The 26,584-nt window shown below is 37.5% G+C and overlaps 1 protein-coding gene across 4 annotated transcripts in view; it reads right to left on the reverse strand.

Moving 5' to 3' along the window:
- Positions 1 to 1,737: 1,737 nt before the first annotated feature.
- The window catches only part of RASA2 (RAS p21 protein activator 2), a 121,874-nt gene continuing 97,027 nt past the window's right edge, over positions 1,738 to 26,584 (reverse strand). For 2 of the 4 annotated variants that reach the window (XM_081569634.1, XM_081569633.1), the window contains exons 18-24: positions 20,471 to 20,544; positions 19,808 to 19,917; positions 9,108 to 9,190; positions 8,041 to 8,249; positions 7,227 to 7,330; positions 6,694 to 6,883; positions 1,738 to 4,819 (exon numbers count right to left, since the gene is read on the reverse strand). In XM_081569634.1, the coding sequence (XP_081425760.1) occupies positions 4,792 to 4,819; positions 6,694 to 6,883; positions 7,227 to 7,330; positions 8,041 to 8,249; positions 9,108 to 9,190; positions 19,808 to 19,917; positions 20,471 to 20,544 (798 nt within the window). In that variant the 3' untranslated portion in view covers positions 1,738 to 4,791. Of the gene's footprint in view, positions 4,820 to 6,693; positions 6,884 to 7,226; positions 7,331 to 8,040; positions 8,250 to 9,107; positions 9,191 to 17,479; positions 17,492 to 19,807; positions 19,918 to 20,470; positions 20,545 to 26,584 lie in introns of all 4 variants that reach the window. The other 2 variants (XM_081569637.1, XM_081569636.1) reach the window with 2 other exon arrangements.

The following is a 26,584-nucleotide window of genomic DNA, read 5'->3' on the forward strand; positions in this document are numbered from 1 at the left end:
CCGCCTTCTCTCCTCAGAATACAAGCTGCAAGGAGGCAGTGGTTGTGGCTGTATTCTTACCCGACACCAACTTCTGATGTAGAGTTTAAGCAACTGGGGATCAAGATTTGGAATTCATGTTAGCCCATATTGCAGTGTTTCCCTAACTTTTAAAAAATGCCCCATATTAACACAAATATCACAGGCTCCATATTGCAAAGGGCCTCTGGATGAAAACTGTGGTCTCACCTACGCATTTTATGGGTCAAGATTTTGTTGCGATTTTTCTGTAGTATGAACTAGAAAAATAGGAGTTTGCATTTTCAAGTGTACTAATTTTACTGACTATGCCTTTTCAAACTATGTCTGAGCCCTCTTATCTCCTCAGGGAGATTCTGACATGCCTCTTGAAGCATCCCTCAGTCCACCCTGCACCAAGTCTGTCTAAAATGATGAGTGCTTTTTTAACAGTGCAGTGTGGCCTTCTCAGTTCTGGGTGGAGTTGAGAATATGTATTAAATTTGGAAAACAATGTTGTCTACTCTAGACAGACCTTTTTTTGGTGAGCAAAAACTCCATGTATCTAAGACCATGTCAAAAAGTAGATTAACACAAAGAAAGCACGAAGGCTTTGATAGTATGAAATAAAGAGAATTTGACACAACGCAGAAAACTAAATGAATCCAAATAGGGCTTTAAGAAGGTTATACCTTCTCTGCCGTTAATACAATACCTAGACATAAGCTTAAAACATGGCACCAAATGGCTCACCAAACTAAGATGTCACATAGCAAAATGACAAGCCAGAGTGAGACTTTCAGCCACAAGAGACTGAACCTCAGGTGAGGATGTGAATGAGGAATGAAGACCCAAGGTCTCTGGACATGGGTCAGTTTATTTCTAAAGTACATCATGTTTACCCAAGGCAGGTATTCTCTGAAGGACCACACTGGCCATTGAGACTTAGGGTAGTAGGGAAACTCACACCGGCAACTGCAACAGGAAGGGACTCTGCTTGGCCTCAGGTGGTTCTTATTCTGGAATCATGAAACTTGAAAAGGGAAACCCACCAAAAATATGATCTCCTCTATCTGAAGAACTAGCTTGTATCATGACTGAAACTTGCATATAACCTCTTGTGTTTCTATTCTAAGATCTATCCTTTTTTTTTTATTAAAATGACGAGTCTATAGATGCCCATTATATCCAGCTGACTGATGCTGAGTTCAACTATGTCCTTACCAATTTTTCTAAGGTCTGTTCTAATACACGGGCTCCTGTGCGAGTCTGTTATTTCAACAGAAATTAGATGCTTAAGAGATTCAGAACTCTATTCCTTCATCTTTACCAACCTTCAATTCCTTTGGAGTTGCAGGGGCTAGGTCTTATCAAGGTTTGTTTAGAAATAATAAGAGGCTGCTGAGGGTAGTAATGGGGAAGATCCTGGCTCCTTTCGCTGGGGGCACAAGTCAGCTCTGAACTGTGGACTCAGATGAGTGGAAAATACTTCCATACACTGGACATGCACAGCTCTCGGGAATGACGGGTCCTGCACATGGCAGGTCCTCAAGACAAGTCTGCTGAAAGAACCAGCCCAGATAAATGCCACAGGAGATTTCTGCACCCTTTTCAGATGGCTTGCTCTTCTGTTATTGAGGACTCCTCATTTGCTACTCCCTTCCTAATAGGTGAGTTATGGTCATTCTAAATGAGCAGAGATTCTCACATCAGTGAGAAAGTGAGGTCACGCAAAGAGTGGACAGGCTTCTTGTAATTTATTTGTTATTTCCAAGCGACAGCTACAAAAGTTTTTAATTTTTATAATACTCTTGATAAGAAAATAAAATTTAAATAAAAATACATTCTCAACAATACAACATGGTTACACAAATTCACTACATTAAGTTTTGATAACTTACATTTTCAAACTGGACACTGTAAAAACCAATATTTACTAGCAACATATTAATTTCCAAGTTAATAAAAATGGAAGCAGATAATATCAATCGAGACTGGTAATTTAACTCTAGAATGAGTCCTGTAGTTTTCACATACTGTAAGGACACCTAAAAGGCTTTGTAGCTTTTTGTCTTTACAGGATGTACCGTTAGAACAAATTAAAGGTGCTTTTACTTAAAATGACATCTGTCTTCTAAAACCTGGCATGAATAAGCCTTTCTGAAAAATGAATGAAATTAGGCTTCAGAAACAGCAACAAAAGCTACATCATTCATCACCCCTTTTTTTTTTGTACAGTAAGCAAAGCCTTGTTTTGACACTTAAATCATTACCCGTGATATTATAAACATAGTTCTTTGGCAAAGAAAATAGTTCAATTTGATAAATTATATTCCTGGGAGTAAAAAAATGTTGCTATTGCCCATTATCATATTAAATGAATATTAAAAAACAAAGCTAAACAAAGAACAAACAACAACAAACAAGCAACACACCACCATAATTTCAAATGATGGAAGTGGCTAAACTAAGAACCAGATTAGCATTTATGGCAAGAGTTTCTCCGTAAAAAACCATCCTTTGCTTTCTTTCTTGGGGTTTTCAGGGCTTTAGGGTAAAGTGAGCTGCCATGTATTTTTCAAGTTTGGAAAAAGGAGAGAAAGCAGATCAGGTAGTAAAAATGAAAGTACTCGTAAGTAACAGCAGAGGAATGAGGCCCTTGGAAGCAAGTAAAAGTACCTCAGTTATCTTTGGGTCCCACTGACATGGTCTCTTATTTCAGAAGACTTTCAAAGAAAATTTCATTTCACATTACTTGTTTTTAGGCTGTGCCAAGGTGGTTAATTCCAGTCAAACTGGCTGTTTAAGAGTGAAGAAAAGAACTAGTAACTGAATTCTTCTTTTCAATTTCTGAGTTACATATTCAGACAGCCTTGGTCCCTTTGAGAACACTGTGGTCTTTAAAAACAGTCAGTCATAACTTGGTATTATGTTACCAAGGGCTTGATATTAGAAATGTTAGAATATAAGTCAAGAAGCCACTAGAGAGCAATGAGTGGGACCTGGCAATGCTCACGTGGCCTTTCCAGGCAGACATTCAGAGACTCTGAAAAGGAAATTTCAATCTGAATAAAAGTTAACAGTGAGAAATGTATTAAATGGTAAAATTCTTTTACACTGATGAATCAGTGGGGTTTATGGAATCTACAAGCTCATAAAATTTAAAAGACTTTTTCAAACTTGTCTTTAAAATGGGCCAGGAATAACTTAATGCAGACTAGGACTGATCCTTAAATAAAACTAACTGATTTTTACCAGTCCTTTAGAGAAATATATTGCTTAGTTATAATCATTTATGGAACTCTGATTGTTTGCCAGTGGTCTTTAAAAATAATTACCCAGTAACGTTATAATTTAAAAACAATTACTCACCAATAACATAATTGGCAAAGTGTATCCTGAAATATAGCTTATGCTCAGGGAAACAAAAAAGCACTACTAGCTAGACTTACATTAATAAGTCACAGTTTTAAACAGAAACATGTAAAATACTCCAAGGTTCAAAGTACCACATTTAGAAAATGTTTTGAATTTAAAAACACGTAAGAGTACCATGGTTTTTAATACTGATGAAGCAAAGTGTATTCCTCTTAACTTCAAGGTGGCAACTTGCTTCAATTGCTTATTTACAGTTATGATTTTTAGGATAAAGGTAAATTATTAGGGAAAAACAGGATTCAAACAGTTGCTTGCCCAATTCCATTTGGCTAGCAGGCAATAAGGAAAGAGCAGTGAAATATAAACATTTTCAAGAAAGCATTATTTCTAGACTTAAACACTGATCATTCAACTGATCATAAAGGTTAGATACCATGGAGTATCTGAAGTTTAATCTGGGGTCGCCCAGATGAGTAAAGTGCGCCGAGTGACTGTCCTCGAGTTGGATCGCACCCTCACACAGGGAGGAGGGCGTCCCATGGTGGTGGCCCTTATAATAATGGAGTAACGAGTGACGAGTGAAGTCGAGTGATTGTACCACCACCTGTTCCCATTGTTTACTTTCTCTTCTTTTTCAGAAGTGAAGTCCTTAGAAGTCACAACAACCTGAACTCTCAAATCAAAAATATGAGTACCTGATGTTTAAACAGTGAAAAAAAATTTAGTGGTCTGGTTTTATTTCATCTGCCGTCACTCATCCCACATGTAAACAAGATGCAGACAACAGTACATGTTCCCTGATTTCTCCTATCTGAGCTCTGTTTGCATCTCTAAACAGGTAAAAGGGTCCACCAACTTTCAAGGATGCTGTGGTAGTTTTCTAAAGTTTCTGTCACTGTCCCTAATGTAATCTGTAATGACCGATGGGCCAAAGGATATCTTTTTTGTTTTTTTGAAGAGGAAGGGTCTAGATGAACTAAACGGAAAGCTCTGAATAGTCATGGATTGAAATTTTCTAGTAAAACACAATGTTGGCAGTATAGAGCAGGCACTAATGGTAGTGAAAAGTCCACAGAACATGGAGTGTTACAAGAAGAGATGGTTTCTTGCTATGGAGGAGTTCTCCTTTTGTTATAAAGCTTCTTTAGGAAGAGTCTTTCTATTAAAAAGAAGTTGCAGAAACATGGCTTTCGACACATAAGATATGAAGGGAATCCTGGGTTTTAAATTCTCTAGTGAAACATCACACCAGAATTTCCAAACAGTTAGTTTCAATTATTAAATATTAAATACAATGTAAATGCAGGTGACAGTGAAGCCGATGTTCATTCTTAAATACTATGAACAAAATACACGATGAATTGAAAAACTCCAACAAAAATATTTTCCAGTTCTTCTGAATCAATTGGCCAAACTCTAAAATATTTTCCCGATTGGATTTTCCCTAGAAAATAAAAAAAATAATTTTTCAAACATTGAAAAAAGTTGTAACACAAATATAGTATCCAGTGTCTGTAATTCTCTCTTGATAATCTCTCATGCCAAGTCCTATTTCACTGATTTAGCAAGCTTTTAGTGACTACCGAGTAAATGTCAGGCACTGTTTTAGAAACTATGGACACAGAGGTGAAGAAAAATGACAAAACCCTTGGCCCTGTGGAGCCTATATTCTGGTACAGAGAAAATAAGATAAACAAATAAAATTTTTAGTACAAGAAAGAGTGGTAGGTTTTGAGAGAGAAAAATACAACTGGAAGGGGTATAGTGTGTGTAGGTATGGTGGGGGAGAATACCATTTAGGTAGGATGCCAAGCACTGGCTAGAACCTCATATGGAAACCTGCCATGGCTCCAAGAAAACTGGATTACTTTACTGTTGGAAGAGAACAAAATATACTAATGTAGAAAAGACAGTAACAGGATGCTTACAATAACCTTTTTAATGTACCGAGCCTTCCATCTAGGCAGAACACAAATATTTATACCTGTCAAACTGATTTTCATTTTTTATAAAACACAATTGAAATGATCAATCCAGGTAAGTTAAAAAAAATACTTAAAATGGTTGGGGCCAAGATTCAAAGCCCCCTTATTAATCAGCTCTATGCCTTCCCTGATAGCTGAGTTGGTAAAGAATCCGCCTGAAATGCAGGAGACCTGGGTTCAATCCCTGGGTTGGGAAGATCCCCTAGAGAAGAGAAAGGCTACCCACTCCAGTATTCTGGCCTGGAGAATTCCATGGACTGTATAGTCCATGGGGTTGCAAAGAGTCAGATATGACTGAGCAATTAAAAAAAAAATGACCTTGGGCAAGGCACTTAACTTCCCTGGGCCTTAGTTTCTCTAGCTGTGAAATGGGAATATAACCGTGTTTGGCTGGTGTGAGGATCGAGGAGAGTGTGCGCATCGTGGCAAACATTTCTCTGCTGGTCCAAGAACCACCCCTTCCCATATACCTCTGTGCAAACAGCAGCCTCATTCTAGTGCTGGTGCTGGGCAGCGCCCATGGTTCAGGGGAAGCTAGGGTAACTTTAGACAAGGTTTCTTTCCTTTTGAGGAAGAAACAGCTCTTCCTGCCTCTGGACACTATTATTATAAATGTGAACTATTACAGCCCAGCTGTGACCATAAGGGCACCAGGCTGAGGAAGACAGACATCATCTTGTTGAAGATGGCTGAGTGGCTGGATCGTCCTTGATGACAATGTTGAGCTGAACTAGCTAAATGTAGAAATCAGGACTTTTAATTTGAGAGATTAAACATTTTTCTATTATTTAAGCCATTGAGATTTTCTGTTACTTGCTGCTAAAAAAAATATAATTGATGGAATGTAAAGTACTTGGCACAGTGTCTAGTGGTAAGGAGGAAGGTCCTTAATAAATATTAACTGTTGTTGCTGTTTCTATCAGTGTCCATCTGCCTCTGAGATGGATCCAAAGCATCAATTATAAAATACTTCTAGCCCTTTCAAAGCTAATTCTTTTTGTACTTAGGATGTATAAAGGTACTGTGACAGATAAAGAAGAGGATCAGTAAAAATCAAAACAAGAAACTACTAAGTATTCGATTCAATGATTAAATTGAAATATAACATTGAAAGTGACAATAAAGTACTGCCCCAACACAATGAAATGATGCTAGAATCGAAAATGATCCCTGCAGGAGTGACTCAGGAGATTCCTGCACAAGAGAAAGGATCTAAGTTGGTGTTGAGAGATGAAGGTAGGCATGAGACCTGCACTTCAGGTTTGAGTAGAGGGTAGCAGAGGAAGGCTCAAACTATGTTCAAAAATGTCTAAAGTATCTTAACAGTACTTACTTGCTCCCGTATTTTGCACTACTTGATCTTTTCTTCCTATACTTTTCATGAGGTTCATCTAGCTTCTCTATGACGCTTTTTATTTGTTGAATTGTCTTGAAGGTTGTTACAGAATCCTCGATTACAAAGTTGGAATAGTCATCAGGCTCTTTCTGTGGTCCTTGATAGACTGCTATAGTTCCACAAGCCTCTACAAGAAGAAATGAAATCTCTGATTGGACAACTAAATCCGTTAAGTATAATCTGTAATATAAATAAGAACTTTTCAACAGGGGCTCAAGCTGGGGAAAGCTCCCTTGGAAATGCATAGACAATAATAAAATCCATACATTTTATTAATTATGATAATTACATTTATGCAAAAACTATTTTTACTTAAAGAACTCCCTTTGGGAGTTTGTCAGCTTCCATATAGGTAACATTTTGATAAATCTGTGAGTATCTTTTGACTTTAAGGTAATGCCAAAGCAACACTTCAGGAACTAGTAATGAAGGATCATGGTTATATAAAAGAATTTTAAATATATAGTTACCTTCCATTTTCTGCAGCTTAAGTAAACTGAGGGTAAAAAGGGAATAAATTCTTTCTGTTTCTCTGTCTTCATCAATATCTATTTGGATGTCTGCAGGGACACCTCTATGTAAAAATGAAATAAAAGACATTGGAAAAATATCACTTTGTTAACACGCTAAAGACTTCTAACAGTTTGAGACTGAAAACAGAAACACAGAATTTTGTAAAAGGAACCTTAGGAATCTAGTCTAACTTGATAATTAAACAGAATGAGATCCTTAGGTTTGGTCATTATGTGACTATACTCAAAAGCAAGAGGATTTTAAAGTGTAATCATTTTCATTACCTATGCTTCATCATATTACTTTATAAGTCTGTAAAGCTACCATGGCTGTTCCACACAATTAGAACAAGAATGCTAGGACCTTCTTCCTCAATACCTTGCTCAAGTTTGCACATCTATTTAAACATTGCCCTCCTTTTTTTGACTTGTGAAACCACAATTTATTGAGAACATTTTCATCACCCCAAAAGAATCTCTGTATTCATTAAGTACTCCCCATTGCCCCCTCCCTCTAATCCCTCACAACTGCTAATCTACTTTGTCTCCATAAATTTACCTATTCTGGATACTTCATGTAAGTGTTACCCTACAGTACATGGCCTTTGTGTCGGACTTCTTTTAGCATGTTTTTCTGGCTTCTTTTCAGCATGTTTTCAAGGTGCATCCATGCATGTATCAGGACATCATTCCATTTTATGGATGAATAATATTCCATTGTATGAATACAGCACATTTAAGACACTGCCTTTTTAATCAAAAAGAAACTTACGCAGTACATGGCTTGCAGCCAAGAGCATTTTCACTGGTCTCCAGACAGCAGAGCCAGTTTCCGTTTAGATACGCAGAGGGGTGATAAGAGCTGAGTCTGTTCTGATTGCATCGGCTCACCCTGCAGAGCACATCTATCCATTCATTAGCTTCTACACAATTATTTGCCTGGACATAGAGTGGTTTCTCCGTGTGTATCACTTGGAACATCTTCAGAGACAATTAAGAAAAAAAGTTATAACAGTCTAAAAACCAAACACAGTACAAAACACAAAAAGGTACATAACAGAAATATAGTTTGCATGGCTAGGTAACTGTTGCTCAGGTATATCATAAACTGTTATGTCCCCAGCCAGGACTGTTTGAGTCACATGGTACTAAACAGTACAATAGAATATAATTTTTAGAAACCACACAAGTACAAGGGAAGGGGCTATCATACAAATAGGAATAAAGGGAGAGAATTTCAGATAGAGGAAAACCTATGAGTAAAGAGAGCAGTGGGAAAATAGAAACAAGGAAATCATCTTGGTTACTTGAGTGCACTGGTATCTATTGGTATGCACTGAAGGGCAGCAGAGGATTAGGCTGCACAGACAGGCTGGGACTAGATTCTGAAGGTCAAGCTGAGAAATTTGATAAAACTCAAGTATTGAGAGAAGTTGTTTAGTCACTCAGTTGTTTCCGACTCTTGCGACCCCATGGACAGAGGAGCCTGGTGGGCTGCAGTCCATGGGATTTCCCAGACAAGGATACTGGAGATGGCTGCCATTCCCTTCTCCAGGGGATCTTCCCAACCCACAGATCAAACCTGCATCTACTGCAATGGCAGGCGAATTCTTTACCACTGAGCCCATTAAGTAAAGAATCCTTAACTGAAAAAAGTACCTTTAACTTAATAGGTGAGGTGTACTATATACAAAGCATTAACAGTAGTGGACAATTTTAAACAGAGTTCCAGCTACCAATTTTAAGATATTAATGATTAAAAACAAATACTAAACCTCTTTTAAAATTTTCAGCTAAGTAATATATGCAGTTTAAAAAACTGTAATTTATATAACTTACATTTTTCTTGTTGAAAGAGCTCTCTTCCAGTTTTTCCACAGCAAGAATGTTTTTCACTGGAATTGTGTAAATTGCATCTTTGCCTAAATTATAAAAGAAGTAGGATAAAATTAAAATAATTTTCATCAGAATTATAAAGGTGAAAGGTTAACTATATATGGTTTAAGATCATTCTCTTGACGCTAGGTGTGTAAGTAACCTACAGATTTCCAAATGGTGCATAATAAATATTGTTTTATGGACCAAATGAATTTTCATTGTTTCCCATGATGTGACTTCCTCTTTATTTAATTAAAATTAAAACATTTTCATGGAAAAATTAGGGAATAAATTTGATCTCTGTAGAAAATAAAAATGTTATTGTACTTTGTAACATTAATTATATGGGGACTGAAAAAATACGTAATTAGCAATAAGGGCCTACTCAAAACTTGCTGAGACATGGAATTTTTTTTTCATGGAGTTATTACACAAACAATGAATCTGACTGTACCTAAGTGGATTTTTCTGCTTCTCCAACCTAATATTTAATTAAGGAACTAACCCTCAAAACAATTATTTGAAACTGAAAAACTGTTCATTACTATTGCATACTATCTGGTCAGCTGACTAGAGCTATCAAATTTACTTTAAGAGATACAAGGAATGTAAGTAAAAATTTTATTTGGTAGAGTGAATCATTAACCTAATTTAAGAATTTGGAAATTTGTTTGCTAAAGGGGCTCCATAATAGCATGAGGCTACAATGCATTTCAACTTAAAATTTACTTGAATAAATTATATTCATATAGTCATAGAAACTATAAGCAAATATAATCATGAACTTTTCTGGTCATTTTATACTGTGGTTCTTAGAAAAATAAAGCTTTGCTTTCTTCCAACAAACTTCAGTTTAATGACTTGTGGGCTGAAGTGCTGAAGGTGAAGATCTTATATTATTCATGGATTAATGTCTTTTGGGTTAAAGACACTAAAAAGGTTTTCTTTATTTAACAGAGAGGTTAACAAAGAGTATTTGCTAAGCTTAGTTCCTGCTGTAAAATTTAAATATGCGTAATTCGAGCAGATGTGTGATAGACAATGTATTTTAAAGTCACTTAATTTAGCTATCACGTTTACCCTAGACCAGACACTGTCCTAACCACTTGGGATAGAGCAGTGAATGGAACACATAAGGCCCCTAATGAAGTTTGCATTTAGGTATGGAAAGACTGACAAAGGACAAATATCAGGTAGAGATAAATGCAATAAAGATAGCAACATAAAGTGATTGGCAGGAAGTAACTGGGAGGTTACTTTAAGTAGGGCAGTTAGGGAAAACTTTTCTGAGGAAACGGCATTTAAATTCAACAATTACAAATTATATATACATGGGCAAATAGGAAAAGACTATCAGTAGTCTCCTGGAAGAAGACAAGATCAAATTTATGAAGGGGTGAGGGGAGGCAAGGAGGTAGGAGACTGAAGGAAGCCACAGCCTGAGCCACATAGAGGAAAAGACACATTTGCAAAAGGAGGGCTGGTCCGAAGAGCTTCAAGCCAGAGTCACTGGACACAGAGAGCTGGGGGGTTATGGGGGGCATCCTTAGATGTATGGGTCATCAGGATGACTAAGTGGGGTAAGCTGCATTTGGAGCAGCTGGGTCAATTAGGTCCTACATACTGCCCCCCTCAACCCGCTTGTACTAAGCAGCAATCCACAGAGGCACAGTCCCAGGTTGAAGCAGTGAAGATGCGTACTGGCTGGAAAGCGGGGCAGCCACAGGCTGCTGATGGTGCCCATGCCAGGGGACGAGCACCAGCACCCCTGCCCGTCAGCAGCTCACCCTGTCCCTCCCTCAAAACCAATGGCAGTGAGCTACTGGACACTCAGGCAGGTGAATGCACTGTAACACAAAAATGAGCAAATTGCCAAAAAAAATCACCAAACAGATGAGGAAATCAGCACTCTGAAGGAAACATGTACAACAAAGAGAATAACATCGGAGGAGATCAAGGGTGTAACAAATGAGGGGGCAGAGGAGACATGCCTTTGGGTACCAACCTACATGGGGCACCACAGAGAGTCCAGAGAATTTAAAAATTGTGCAGGAAGTAGATTTTGTAGATTTTCAACAACTCTTTAGATTTGTTGAATACACAAATCACACCCACAGCCTAGAACTGCTGTGTTTGTTCATTTCTGGACAAATTATATCACAGCATACATAGAGGAAACGCATTGTTCCCAGGCACACATGATGTTATTATTATTAGAGTTAACTGAAATTAACTGAAGTTGCTAATGTTAACTTGAGTGAATTGCAAAGCAGATTAGTAAAACAGAAGATTGTTCTGAGGACTCTCCAAATATACAGTACAAAATCACAAAGAAACAAAGTAAAGACGTTAAGAGCCATGATGGATGAATTTAGAAGTTTTGAGATCAGCTTTAATAAGCATTCCAGAAACAACTGAATTGTTCAGAAGAAAATTACCAATGAAAATGTCCAAGAATAAAGATAGAAATCTTCAGACTGAAAGGACCCATCAAGTGCTGATGAAAGAACGAAAGTGTAGGAAGAAAGAAAGGTAATACTCAGGCACTGGGCAGTAGAATATTAGAGCTTGAAGGTTAAAGAAAGTCCAGAGGGTTTCCAAGGAGAAGAATCAAGACTAAGAATGACATCAAAATCCTTACCACCAACAACGGAAACTAGTAAATCGTGGAGAAATGTCTTAAAAATCCTATAGGAAATGATTTTAAATCTGGTCTAACTTATCATTCAAGTGTAAGGGTAAAATACTTTTTGTAATATCTAAGAACTCTGAAAATTTATCAGCACTAAAGCTATATGGAATAATTCCTTGAGGACATAACTCTTGCAAAAAAAGAATCCAGGAAAAAGACAAGTATTTATATAAGAAATAGTGTTGGGCAAAGACATCAGAAAAACTGATAAAGAATGGTTAGAAAAGGGCTTCCCAGGTGGCACTAGTGTAAACAACCTGCCTGCCAATGCAGGGGATGTAAGAGACGTGGGTTCGATCCTTGGGTTGGGAAGATTCCCTGGAGGAGGGCATGGCAACTCACTCCAGTATTCTGCCATGGACAGAGGAGCCTGGTCGCAAATTCCACAGACAGCACGGTCCACAGGGTTGCAAAGAGTTGGATACGACTGAAGCAACTTAGCACACATGCATGGTTAGAAAAAAAATGATGAAAACATAAAAAGGTAAAAGAAACAGAATCTAGTACTAAAATTTAAGATGACTTCATTAGGTAGTGCTAGGAAAAATAAATTTGAAAGCATGTTATGTTCCTTCTCAGCTTGAATGGAGATGGTGATTAACTGCAGACAATAAGATGAACATGTAAGTTTCTATCTATCTGTTAACAATTTAAAAGTAAAAATAGAATGCCCAAATTCTCTCACTAGGTACGACAGAGTGAATATGTGTGGGACTGATTATTCCAATAAAAATGCAGGAAAAAAAAAAACAATCCCAATGAACAGAAGAGCTTAATAAACAGAGAACACAAAATATTGGTTATAGTAATTACAATAAATGTGAGGGCATTAAGTTTCCCTATTAAATGCCAAATCCAGTTTTAGTTAAAAATCACCATCACCTTCTCAAAAAGTTTAAACATAAAGTTAGTTACTATATGACTCACTGATTTCACTCATAGATGCAGACCTAAGAGAAGCGAAAATATATGTCCACACAAAAACATGTATGTGAATGTTCACAGCAGCATTGTTCATAATAATAAAAAACTGGAAACAATTTAAAGGTACATCAGCTGGTAAAATGGTAAAATCTGGAATATATCCAATGAAATATTATTCAGCTATAAAGTACTGATTCATGCCATATCACAGATGAACTTTGAAAACATCATGCTAAGTGAAAGAAGCCAGTCACTAAAGGCTGCATGCTAATGCATGCTAAGTCGCTTCAGTCATGTCTGACTCTGTATGCCTGTATAGTCTGTAGCCCGCCAGGCTCCTCTGTCCATGGGATTCTCCAGGCAAGAATACTGGAGTGGGTTGCCATGTCCTCCTCCAGGGGATCTTTCCAACCCAGGGATCGAACCCATGTCTCTTGTATCTTCTGCGTTGGCAGGAAAGTTCTTTACCACTAGGAAGATGGGAAAGTCCAAAAACTAGGAAGCCCAAAAGGTTACTCTTTAAGTCCATTTACATGAAATGTCCAGAACAGGCAAATCCACAGAGACAAAAAGCAGATTTGTGTTTGCCAGGGGCTGGGAGAAGGAAGGATAGGGCCATGATTGTTAATGGGTACAGGTTTTCTTTCTGGGGGGATGAAAATGTTCTGTAACCAGTGGTGACTGCATAACTTTGTGAATATGCTGAAAATGAATTGTATACTTTCAAGAGGTGAATTTTATGGTATGTGAATTCTATTTCCATTAAAAAAAACCATTACCACCCCAAGAAAAACAAAAGTCCAGCTAGATATTGGTCCCAAGGAACACAGCTGAAATAAAGTAACTGAATCTTTTTTTTGATAGTAGTATACTGAGGTTGAGTAATTCTATTCCTCAGAAAATAAGTATAAGACTGGGAAAATTATTAAAAACAACCACATCAGGGTGCTGGAAAATAACCAAATGCAAGTAAAAATCTGAGAAGTGCTTATCCATGAACAACTGCTATAGCATAGGTTAAAAACTGTGGATTTATTGTCTTCCAGGGAGGGGGTGTTTCCGTAACTCCTCAGCTCAGTGAAAACTCACAGCTTTACTGGCTGAAGGTTACAGATTCAGCTTAAGGGTGAGATTTTAGAAACAACAGAGCTATAGAAAGGCTGAGATCACAAACACACCACATCCCTGGCTGACTGCTAAACATGCCTATATGTGGATCATCCCAGAATCTGGCAAAAATGGAAAGCTTGGCAAGACTTGTGAATTTGCTGTGCCTTTGAATGTGTTCTGATTCAAAAACAGCACAAGTGATAAAAGGTAGAAGACTTACTGACTTCAGGCATTTGAGCTCTATGCTCAAATCATTGGTTGACCACTAAGCTAAGAAAGCTCAGGTGAGACCCCTCGGGAGGCAGCTAGGATTAGGGAATAGAACAAAATCTGAGTAAGGACAATAGCAGCTATACTATGAGAGAGAATGAGAGAGACAGACAGACAGACAGACACCCCTCCCCCCACAAAACAGACATTGCAGTTTGAATCTAGGCAAGCCTTCAGAAGAACAAACAGAATCCAGACACACTATAATTACATACAATGCTCAGTTTTTAACCAAAAAAATAAGATGTGAAAAACAGAAAAGTGTGACCCATACTTGGGAAAGAAAGTAGCCAACAACCTGAGCCTAAGTGGGCTCAAATGCTGAATTTATCCTATTAGCGGGCAAAGCCATTATTATAAATGTTTAAATAATTTAAGGAAAATATGCTAATGATGACTTAACAAATGTGGACTTTAAACAGGAAAACAGAAACTATAAAAAGAATCAAACAGAAATTTTAGAGCTGAAAAGCACAATAAATGGAATGACCAATTCATTACATTTAGCTAAAAAGACTTGAGATGGTAAATAAATCAATGAATGTAAGTAGAAATGATCCAAGCTAAAGAACAATGATAAAGAATGAAGACAAATGAACTGAGTCTCAGAGAGACCTGTGAGACGGTCTCAAGCATGCCTGGATAAGTGTAACTTGAGTCCTAAGAAGGAGAGAAAATGGACAGAAATAAGTAAAAAATTTTTTAAGCTGGTGAAAACCCTTAGCTTATGGTTTAAAGAAACTCAAATCCCAACAACCTATTAAAAAATTTCAACTACCAAGCAATACATTTTATGCCCATTATTAGAACAAAAAAGAAAGAAGGAGCAACAATAGAATGGGGGAAATACGGGAAAGTCTTACTTTAATGAAGTTCAACTTATCTTAAAAAATGTTCAGTGCATCTAATAGCCTAAGAAATCATTGCCTATTCTGTGGTTGCAAAGATATTCTCTTATGCTTTCAATGATTCTCTCATCTTAAATTAAATTTTGTGTGTACTATGACGTAAGATGAAGTTCACTTTCTGTGTTTACCCAATTGTTCCTACATCATTTGTTGAAAATACATTCCTTTCTCAATTGAACTGTCTTGATGCTTCTGTCAAAACTAAATTGACCGTGTGTGTGTCTTTCTGGACTCTTGACTGTTCACCTCTAGCTTTTATGTCAAAATCTCAGACTTGAATATTGTAGCTTAGTCTTAGTCCTTCAACTTTGTCCATTTTTTTCAACACTGCTTCGGCCATTGTAAGTCCTCTGTTCCCCCACTGACATCCATTTTAGAATCAATTTGTCAATTTTTACCAAAAAAACTTGCTGTGATTTGTAGTGGGACTGTGTTAAAATCAAGATGAACTTGAGAAGTGACTTCTTAAAAAATATCGAACCTTCAAATCCACAAACATGACATATTAAAGAAAAACATACTCCAGCCCCGTGTATCAAAATGTGTGCTCAGTCCCTAAGTTGTGTCCAACTCTTTCGTGACCCCATGGACTGTAGCCCACCAGGCTCCTCTGTCTATGGGATTCTTCAGGCAAGAATATTGGAGCAGGTTGCCATTTCCTCCTCCAGGGGATCATCCTGACCCAGGGATCAAACCTACATCTCCTGCACTGGCAGGCGGATTCTTTACCACTGAGACATCTGGGAAGCCCCATGTGTCAAGATAGGAGCAGGTAAAAACCAAGTATTGAGATTTATGTTTAAAACATTGTGAAAACTTCTTTTATATTGTCCATAGATTCTATGAGCTAGAACACAGACAGCATATGGAAGTTGTGTAGGCTCTACATACATATCTGTGTATAAAAGGTCATCCCCAAGTAGATAAGATCTAATCAAGTTTGGAAAACACATATGCGATTTCAGAGATGAATTTGTTCATCATATATTATTAGGAAGCTTGGTGGAAATTTTAGAAAGTGGTTGTTAATTCAGAAAACAGCATATCTGGAAGACATGGTGTTCTCTGAAGAACACCATTTATTACAAATTAATAGATGCCTTAATGATAGTAGTAAAAACAGGGTCCTTACCCACCGAGGATAGTAAAAGACTACGGTGAAAGACATAAAAGTAACGACCACACAGTGTGATAAAAGATATCACTAATATGCTAAAGAAATATAGTAAGAGAATATCCAATTGAAATAGCAAGAGCTTTATGAAAATGACTTCGATAAAGAGCTGACATTTGATCTGAGGCTTAAAGGACAACAAATTACACAGGTAAAGAAGGAAAGAAAGAGATTTCTAGACAGAGCAAATGCAAAAGCATGAATGTGAAAGAGCACAACTGAAAGGAATTTCAAGAGTCAATCTGGCAAAGCGACATGTAGAGAATGCAAAAGATGAGGCTGCATCAATGAGATGGGAAAAGGCTGCAACATGGGTAACATCTGATTACAGCATACAACTAGAAGGACTACTTGCAGAAGATGACCACATGACAGTAGCGCAATATAAAACCATAATCCCAGGCACACAGATCCATCAAAAACTGTCAAGGTAACCATGGTGATAGCTGGATGAATGCCCTATGATATTCATTTACCACATGTTAGTTTTGTGATATTGAAGATTAGTTGCTTACTATTACTAAGTGGGCATCAAAATTTAACTTATTTGAGAAAAACCCTTAAAACTGAGAAAATTCTAATTATTTTTCTAGTAAATTGGAAAAAGAATCTTATTATTTGATTCTAAGTGACAGAAATACTTCATTCAGAATACTAGTGTCCAGTAGGAGCAAAGAGTGGAAGACTCAATGATTTAAAGCTATGTTACAGAATATCTGGGAGGCACTTTTTCAAACACAAAAGTCATAAAGTGTAATAAGAAACTACCTAACTAGCAGTCTGAGCTATGCAGAAAATTGCAAGGAACTAGGAAGTAAGCAAAACATTTGCTGAGCAACCAAAGGGAGAATCCAAAGCCTATGTATTTTATTCAGAGGAAAGTCCTGAAATGTTCAATCAAAGCCTTTTAATCATATGCATAATTTTAACAAACACAGTACCTACATCCTTACTCACAGTATATTAGCAGTAAAAATGGAATTGGCGGTAATAGATGGGAGTGAGATGTTACGTTACCATTCACTGACAGCACAAGAAATTTAAGGTGACAGCCTGAACATAAAGGAGATAATGAAGAACTGTATACAGCAAACACAGGAACACAAAAAAGCGCAGCAGTCCAAGGTATGTAGCTGGGAAGTAAACAGCTGCACACATCCATAAGCAGCCCTGAAAACATCACTCAATCAGAGTACTAAATGATAATTAATATTATCAATGAGAGCCCCAAGTCATCTAGAAAATGTTAACTTACGTTCAATGAACTCTTTTTTAGAAGGCAGGGAAGCATGTAATAATACATTTTGGAAAAATCCAACAAAACAGTTAAAAACAAAAAGCATGGATGCTTAAAACTGTAGGCTTTGGTAATTAATCACGAAATTTCATGTAACAGAGCTCATTCCTCCAATGCAATTCCAACATGTTAAATTTCTTAAGGCCTGAAAATAATGGAACTTCCAATATGTCTATTTTATAGCTTAGACCAATCTAATCATTCTACAGAATTTTATCCTCATAAGATCAGTGGATAGAACAGAAGTTCCTGAGAACTATGCATAGCCTCTGGAACTATGAACTTCCTGAAATTATGCGTGAGACTTGGTGTCTCTGTGTGTACATTCATTTTTTTCTACAGGAAAAGGGTCCAAAATCATCTGATTCCTAAAGTCTTAAAGCAAAGACAACTTCATAATATTGGTTTAGATTAGAAAATATTTTAAATGAGGAGAAAATAGCCGATTTATTCATAGAGAATGACTAACTTATGAAAACATAATCAGCATATTATGCCAGCTATTATTAAAATGTTACTATATATGTGAGAGCATTTATATAGTATTCAACATAAACTATAACCACTAAAACTTTAAGAAACATGCGTAGCTTAAAGAATGCTGTCCGGAAGCACAGGGATGCAGCCTGTTGATCTTTAGTCGTTAGAATATTCATATTCCACAACAAATACGTAAGTGCCTAAAAATATAGTGCATCTGGCTTCATATGTCTTACTACTGTATTTGGACATATTCGGTCATTCTGGCTAAAGATTCTAAGGAATTATGAAACAAAATTTCTTTTCACTTTCCTCCTCAAGAACCTCCACTGAAGCACCCACACTTAACTGAAATGACCTGCTCCTGAAAGTATCTTATGCCTGGTGTTTGTTTTATCATTTCAGAATTTATACCAGGCACTCTTTACCTAACATATTTGACAGATTAACCAAGACTTCATTTCCTCTGTGAAACATCCTGAGTGATGCTCATGCGACACTGAACCCTTGTGGCTGCTAGGGTTCTATTAAGCTTGTACCCTTTGATTTCCACTGGTTAGGCTCTTTTGATTACAGAGTCTGCTAGGTTTGTCCCCAGACTTATTTATGCCATTTTTCCATGCTGTAATTATAATTTACTTAACATTATGTAAAGTGACACAGTAAGTAAGTGACACATTAAGTGTCACACAGTGACACCAAGAGGCATATATTTATCTGAAAGTCAGGCACTCTGAAAAGCTTTTCAAAAAAGGAGACCAACACCCACACAAATCAAGTTGATTTATATGGGGGTGAAACAGTGGCAAAAGCTTAGGGTAACTATCCTGACTCGAAAAGGATTCTATAATTGGATTACTTTTCAAGTATTTATTAAAAATTTCCAGCTTCACTTTGGAGAAATCAACCAAGAAAAGATCTTGGTTCTCTATCAAAAGACTGGTAAACAAACATATAACTACTTAAGCTATGCATGCATCTTTTGTTGTTGTTGTTTTAAAGTGATTCTTGCTTTAACTGACATTTTTGGTTAAGTGAATGCTTTGGGTCCTGATCACTTCAAATAGAAGGGATTTTACTGTATGTGACCTATGATCAAGATACTAAGTTCTTGCCAAGATATCACAGGCTAGTGGCCTTCTATGGATAATGCTTTACCCCAAAGGAATACACTCAAACGGCAGAGATGATAAGCATTATGTCAGTCCACTGAGGGACAAACTTTGCCTCTCTGAAACTCTCAAATCACACTATAGGAAGATGGTTTTCTTTACCCAGAAAGACAATTTGTGCCTTTTCAGGAGGCAAATTACTAGAATTTTCATCTTAAGAGTTAGCTGGGCTAATATAAATGAATGAATGTTTTAACTGAATAGGAAACACTGTCTATGGTATAACTATGGGAATTTCTGGCGAACTACTGAAACACTCTCATTTATTAGAAACTGATTCTTACCAATCTGATTCTGGAAGTTAAAGAAACCACTAAGTTCTAAAATATCTAACTGTTGTTCCTTATATACTAATTAAAAAAAAAAAACGGATTTACCATGGATTTTTAGAAAACAGAGCATACTGCAGGAACACCATTTTTAGTAACACAAGACAGTCAATGTAAGAGAAAAAATGTTATTTACATGGTGTCATTAGTCACATATTTATTATATTTTTAGTGTGTATGCATCACTGTGAGAAACCATAAACTATTAACATTAGTAAAAAGATTCACCAGTCACATTAAGCAGTGGAAAAAGAAATCTTCACTGGGAATCAGGAAAAGACCCCACAAAAAAGCATAAACACAACTACCTGGCTGCTTGTGGTAGGTGAGCTCTCTGCTTGTTAAGCAGAACCATCGTTTCTTGAAATTCTTTTTTCCAATCCGAGTTCTTCCCTGAGCTCTTTTATACATCTCACTGCCAAAACAACAGATGTAAACATTTAGCTACAAATATTAAAAGAGTTAATCCAAAACAAAAAAGTGGGCACAGTCATTTCCTCTTTTAATTTTAAATGACATGAACAGTTGTTAAAGACTATATTAAGTATATGAAATGTCTTTGCCATCTATAACTGCTACATTTATTTTGGCCATACTAAGGGAATAAAATCTTCAAATAATTTAATATTTACAACTGGACTATCCAGAACTGAAAAGGCCAAATGAGTAATTTTCCCCTTTAACTTCCAATGAAAACACTAAAACTGAACAATGCTGTTACTTTTTTTTCAAAGTACTCTAACACCCATAATCTCATTATTTTTGAAAACAACTCTCGCACTGTATGGAAAGAAATCATGTCCGTATGGCATGAAGTTAATAGGATAGTGAGGGTGAATTACCTGACTGATGTTATAGGCAGTTTTAGCACAGAACAAAACCCAGTCTTCTTCACTTCTGCACCCATGCTCTTTGTACTTACTGTCTATACTGAAATACGACTTTAATATCTAATTTCATTAAATTACCCTTCTTTCAGGTGCACGGGCTCACTTGTACCACTGGACTCTTTAGTTTCAGTAGATGAAATTTCATCCAAGAACTAAATGAAGAGAGGGGCAGATGTTACACTTTGTGATAAGGTGCATCATAAATTCAGTTTATCAATGTCACAGATAGATAATATAGTGAAGTTCTTCATTAAGGAACAAAGCAAAACACATATTTAATTGTAGAGGAAGTCCCCAAAGTACATACAACAGGTATGCTAAAAAGCTTATCCTTAAAGTTACTTAAAACCCAGAATATGTGTCCCTATGGAGATAACTCAACCCACAATCCCTTAACTGCAACTCTGAAACCTATGAAGTTCTGAGTACACAGACCTTTTTGCTTCTGATTTACAGTAAACTCACTTACAGTAACTTAACGTGAACTGGGGAAAGGCTATTTAAAGCCTGTATTTATCCTACTTAGTGTGAATATTCACTAATATGCTACATAAACATTAATGTGTTTGATTATGGGGTGTTATCCTGTGACCCCCTATAATATATAGCATATACCTATTATCTTTCAAAACTCTGAAAAACTAAATTCTGAAATACTTCTGTTCCCAAAGATTTTTGATACAGGTTGTGAACCTATATTGTGGGTCAGGGATCATCAAACAGCTCAGCAGGCCAAATTCAATCAGTTTTTGTAAGGCCCACAAGTTAAGAACATTTTTAAAATTTTTAAAGGGTTGTAAAATCATAGAAAAATATGCGGCAGTGCCTTTACGTGGCCATCAGTCTAAAGTCTTTACTCACTGGCTGACTTTTATTATACATAATTGACTTCAGCCCTCAGAGCTAATATTTCAGTTATGACTAAAGTATAATTTGAGTTCTCTGGAATAACCTGGAAATCTAATAACCATTTAGAAACTTCCTATGGAAAATGTGAGAATGTGGTGGCTCAAGAAAATCTGGAGTACCCAAATCCAGCAATGGCAAACCAGCCAATGATGAGCATTCAGCTTCATGAATATGTTACCTCAATTGGTCAAGAGATTCCTGAGATGTGGCCTTCGGGGTTCAAGGACAATTCCTGTTCTTAGAAAAGACTCCTATTTTGCCCCATAAGTCAACTATTTGTTTAGTCCTTGTTTTTTCCTTTATACTTTTCTATGTTGTCCCGCTTAGGGTTTAAAACAAAAACAAAGTACATTCCAGTAAGGATGACAGTGAATAATCTAAGGTAGAATTTGTGGGCACAGTCATTTTCTCCTAAGACTGGCTATAGATTGCCCATCAGAATCTCCATTTGTGGTATTTTCCAGTATAATGTTTACTTCAAGTTCGCTGGAAGAAATCTTAGTAAGTGAAAGAACAAGGACAGAGCTTCTTTTGAACTAAATGTGGGTGACACAGAACAAGTATTCAAGGGAACTAAAGAAGTGTCCTGTTACATATTCAGTTCTCACAAATGGACCATCCACTAACAGAGTGAGAAAGAATTACTTGAATATTTTATTTCTTAGTGTTTGCCTGTGGGCACTAATTTTATTTGATATTTATTATTTATTTATAGTTATTAAATTTATTACTTATTTGTTGTACTGTTAAGGAATATGAGGTAAACCTAGTTATATAAAGCAAAAGGAAACATAATAATTAAGATGGACTCTAGGAGGGTGAATATAGGCCTCAATTTGCTCAGGGCCATTCTGTCTACAACTTTGGTCCTGATATAATCAAAGTACTTCTTTTTATTCTTGAAAACTTTGTAGGTTTGGACACTAAATTATATGGTCACCCTGTTTATAGACCTATTCTGGTATTCCTCCTAGACTTTGTGGAAATTAAGTATAGGATTCAGAGTTATAAACTATTCTCTTCTGGAGCAGTGACCAATGTCACTAGTGAGAACACCACTAATTAAATGAGAAATTGGGTTTCATAAGCTTTTACAATTCCTAGTGCTGATAATGGCACCCCACTCCAGTACTCTTGCCTGGGAAACCCCATGGACGGAGGAGCCTGGTAGGCTGCAGCCCATGGGGTTGCGAAGAGTCGGACACGACTGATGCGACTTAGCAGCAGCAGCAGCAGTGCTGCACATATCTAGATTTAGCCAGTAAATAATAAATAAAATTCATATGTTAGGGCAAAATATCCTATACAAATCTGAGACAGGACATGTACCACAGTGATAGTTCATGGGAACGTGAGTGGGTGACTCAGAGCAGATCAGGAGCAGATTAAACTCCTGGCACCCTTAAATACTTTCTCCACTGACATTACCCACTACACACATTCTGATGCTTGTATCAGGAAAAAGAAATCAGATGCTGCCAGAGCCTAGGTCATGGAAATGGAAAAACAACCCCCAAACAAACGACAGTACATTATAATCTTGCCAACAGAAGTCTGCCTACACTGTCCCACAACTGTTTCAACAATGTCCTAAAAATAAAAAAGGCAGCTTGTTCTTTGCATATTCTTTTTTTTTTTTTTAATGTTTTTTAGTGTGTTTCTTTTTTAAGGGGACATGTGAGTTACCTTTTTTTTTTTAATTATTTATTTTCCTTTTTGGATGTGCTGGGTCTTTGCTGCTGCATGTGGGCTCTCTTTGGTTGTGGTGTGTGGCCTTTTTGTGGCAATGGCTTCTCTTGTGGTGGAGAATAGGCTCTAGGCACATGGGCTTTAGTAGCTACAGCACGCAGAAAAGGAGTTCTGGCTTGTGAGCTATAGGGCGAGCAGGCATCAGGAGTTGTGGTGTGTGGGCTTAGCTGTTCTGCAGCACATGGAATCTTCCCAGACCAGGGATTGAATCCGTGTCCCCCACATTGGCAGGCGGATTCTCACCCACTGTACCACTCTGCATATTCTTTTGAAAGACTTCTTCCTCAAAAGCATTCAATCACTGCTTAAATTTTTTTTTTTTGGTTGAACTTCCATTGTTATTCTAGATGAAAAAGTTCCAACTGGCTTTAATTTTTTAAATAATCATTTTCACTCATGAGTCCTTGTACGAATTTTTAAAGTGCACACACAAAAATACAAACAAAATGTGCTCTTCAACAAAATATACTCTTGGCAGTCACCAGTGAATCACACTACAGAACTTAAATGCAATCTTTAAAATCTGACCTTGTTAGTTTGGATTCATTAAGTGAGAACTGTGAAAAATAAGACAGTATTTTCTTCAAGCTAAGCTTAGATATACTCCAAAATAACTTTTCTTTACAAATGTTTAGGGTTTTATAACAATGTCGTATTTTGTTTGGGATGACTCGGAACTAAAGACTCGAGAAACTAAAAATCTTCTCAAAACATTCTCAGCTTCTAAGTATAGCAACTTTTGTTTGTTGTAGGCCTTTTGTTAGAATATTATATACTGTAGGCTTTCATACATATTAAATTAAAGTAACTTTCCCCAGGTTACTAACCACAAGCCTATACTGTTAATAAGATATTCAATAATTCATATATTTTTTCCTGTGTCAATTAAGTGCCCACTTTATACCAGGTACCATTAAGCCTTTCTCCCTAGACCAGAGATCCTCAATCAGAGGCAATTTTATCCCTCAGGGGACTTTCGGCAATGCTTAGAGACAGACATTTTTAGTTGTAAAAACTGGGACTATGCTACTTGCATCTAATAGTAGAGGCCAGGGCTGCTGCTGAACATTTTACAATGCACAACAAAGCCCCTCACAGTCAGGGTCGACCCAACCAAACTGTCAATGGTGCTACTGTGAAGAAATCTTAACTCTAGATATTTATAATTTGTGTTACTAAAAACACTGGCAATAGTTCAGTTCAGTCTCTCAGTCGTGTCCGACTCTCTGCGACCTCATGAATTGCAGCACGCCAGGCCTCTCTGTCCATCACCAACTCCCAGAGTCTACCCAAACCCATGTTCATCGAGTCGGTGATGCCATCCAACCATCTCATCCTCTGTCATCCCCTTCTCCTCCCGCCCCCAATCCTACCCAGCATTAGGGTCTTTTCCAATGAGTCAACCCTTCGCATGAGGTGGCCAAAGTATTGGAGCTTCAGCTTCAACATCAGACCTTCCAATGAACACCCAGGATTGATCTCTTTTAGGATGGATTGATTGGATCTCCTTGCAGTCCAAGAAACTCTCAAGAGTCTTCTCCAACACCACAGTTCAAAAGCATCAATTCTGCGGCGCTCAGCTTTCTTCACCGTCCAACTTTCACATCCATACATGACCACTAGAAAAACCATAGCCTTGACTAGACGGACTTTTGTTGGCAAAGTAATGTCTCTGCTTTTAAATATGCTATCTAGGTTGGCCATAACCTTCCTGCCAAGGAGTAAGCGTCTTTTAATTTCATGGCTGCAGTCACCATCAGCAGTGATTCTGGAGCCCAAAAAAGTAAAGTCTGACACTGTTTGCACTGTTTCCCCATCTATTTCCCATGGAGTGATGGGACCAGATGCCATGATCTTAGTTTTCTGAACGTTGAGCTTTAAGCCAACTTTTTCACTCTCCTCCTTCACCTTCATCAAGAGGCTCTTTAGTTCTTCTTCACTTTCTGCCATAAGGGTGGTGTCATCCGCATATCTGAGGTTATTGATATTTCTCCCGGCAATCTTGATTCCAGCTTGTGTTTCTTCCAGCCCAGCGTTTCTCATGATGTACTCTGCATATAAGTTAAATAAGCAGGGTGACAATATACAGCCTTGACGTACTCCTTTTCCTATTTGGAACCAGTCTGTTGTTCCATGTCCAGTTCCAGCTGTTGCTTCCTGACCTGCATACAGATTTCTCAGGAGGCAGGTCAGGTGGTCTGGTATGCCCATCTCTTTCAGAATTTTCCACAGTTTATTGTGATCCACACAGTCAAAGGCTTTGGCATAGTCAATAAAGCAGAAATAGATGTTTTTCTGGAACTCTCTTGCTTTTTCGATGATCCAGCGGATATTGGCAATTTGATCTCTGGTTCCTCTGCCTTTTCTAAAACCAGCTTGAACATCTGGAAGTTCACGGTTCATGAATTGCTGAAGCCTGGCTTGGAGAATTTTGAGCATTACTTTACTAGCATGTGACATGAGTGCAATTGTGCGGTAGTTTGAGCATTCTTTGGCATTGCCTTTCTTTGGGATTGGAACGAAGACTGACCTCTTCCAGTCCTGTGGCCACTGCTGAGTTTTCCAAATTTGCTGGCATATCGAGTGCAGCACTTTCACAGCATCACCTTTGAGGATTTGAAATAGCTCAACTGGAATTCCATCACCTCCACTAGCTTTGTTCGTAGTGATGCTTTCTAAGGCCCACTTGACTTCACATTCCAAGATGTCTGGCTCTAGGTGAGTGATCACACCATCGTGATTATCTGTGTCATGAAGATCTTTTTTGTACAGTTCTTCTGTGTATTCTTGCCACCTCTTCTTAATATCTTCTGCTTCTGTTAGGTTCATACCATTTCTGTCCTTTATCGAGCCTATCTTTGCATGAAATGTTCCCTTGGTATCTCTAATTTTCTTGAAGAGGTCTCTAGTCTTTCCCAATCTGTTGTTTTCCTCTATTTGTTTGCACTGATCGCTGAGGAAGGCTTTCTTATCTCTCCTTGCTATTCTTTGGAACTCTGCATTCAGATGAGAATATCTTTCCTTTTCTCCTTTGCTTTTCGCTTCTCTTCTCTTCCCAGCTATCTGTAAGGCCTCCTCAGACAAGCCATTTTGCTTTTTTGCATTTCTTTTCCATGGGGATTTTCTTGATCCCTGTCTCCTGTACAATGTCACGAATCTCTGTCCATAGTTCATCAGGCATTCTGTCTACCAGGTCTAGTCCCTTAAATCTATTTGTCACTTCCACTGTATACTCACAAGGGATTTGATCTAGGTCATACCTGAATGGTCTAGTGGTTTTCCCTACTTTCTTCAATTTAAGTCTGAATTTGGCAATAAGCAGTTCATGATCTGAGCCACAGTCTGCTCCCGGTCTTGTTTTTGCTGACTGGATAGAGCTTCTCCATCTTTGGCTGCAAAGAATATAATCAATCTGATTTCGGTGTTGACCATCTGGTGATGTCCACGTGTAGAGTCTGGCAATAGTAGCTGTTGCTAAAACTCATTTAGGTATTTCCATAGCTAAAAAACCCATAGTTATGTATGGAGGGAGAA

Source organism: Giraffa tippelskirchi, chromosome 2, assembly GCF_054371585.1.
Source record: "Giraffa tippelskirchi isolate mGirTip1 chromosome 2, T2T-mGirTip1v1.2.pri, whole genome shotgun sequence".
In the NCBI taxonomy this organism is placed as follows: Eukaryota; Metazoa; Chordata; class Mammalia; order Artiodactyla; family Giraffidae; genus Giraffa; species Giraffa tippelskirchi.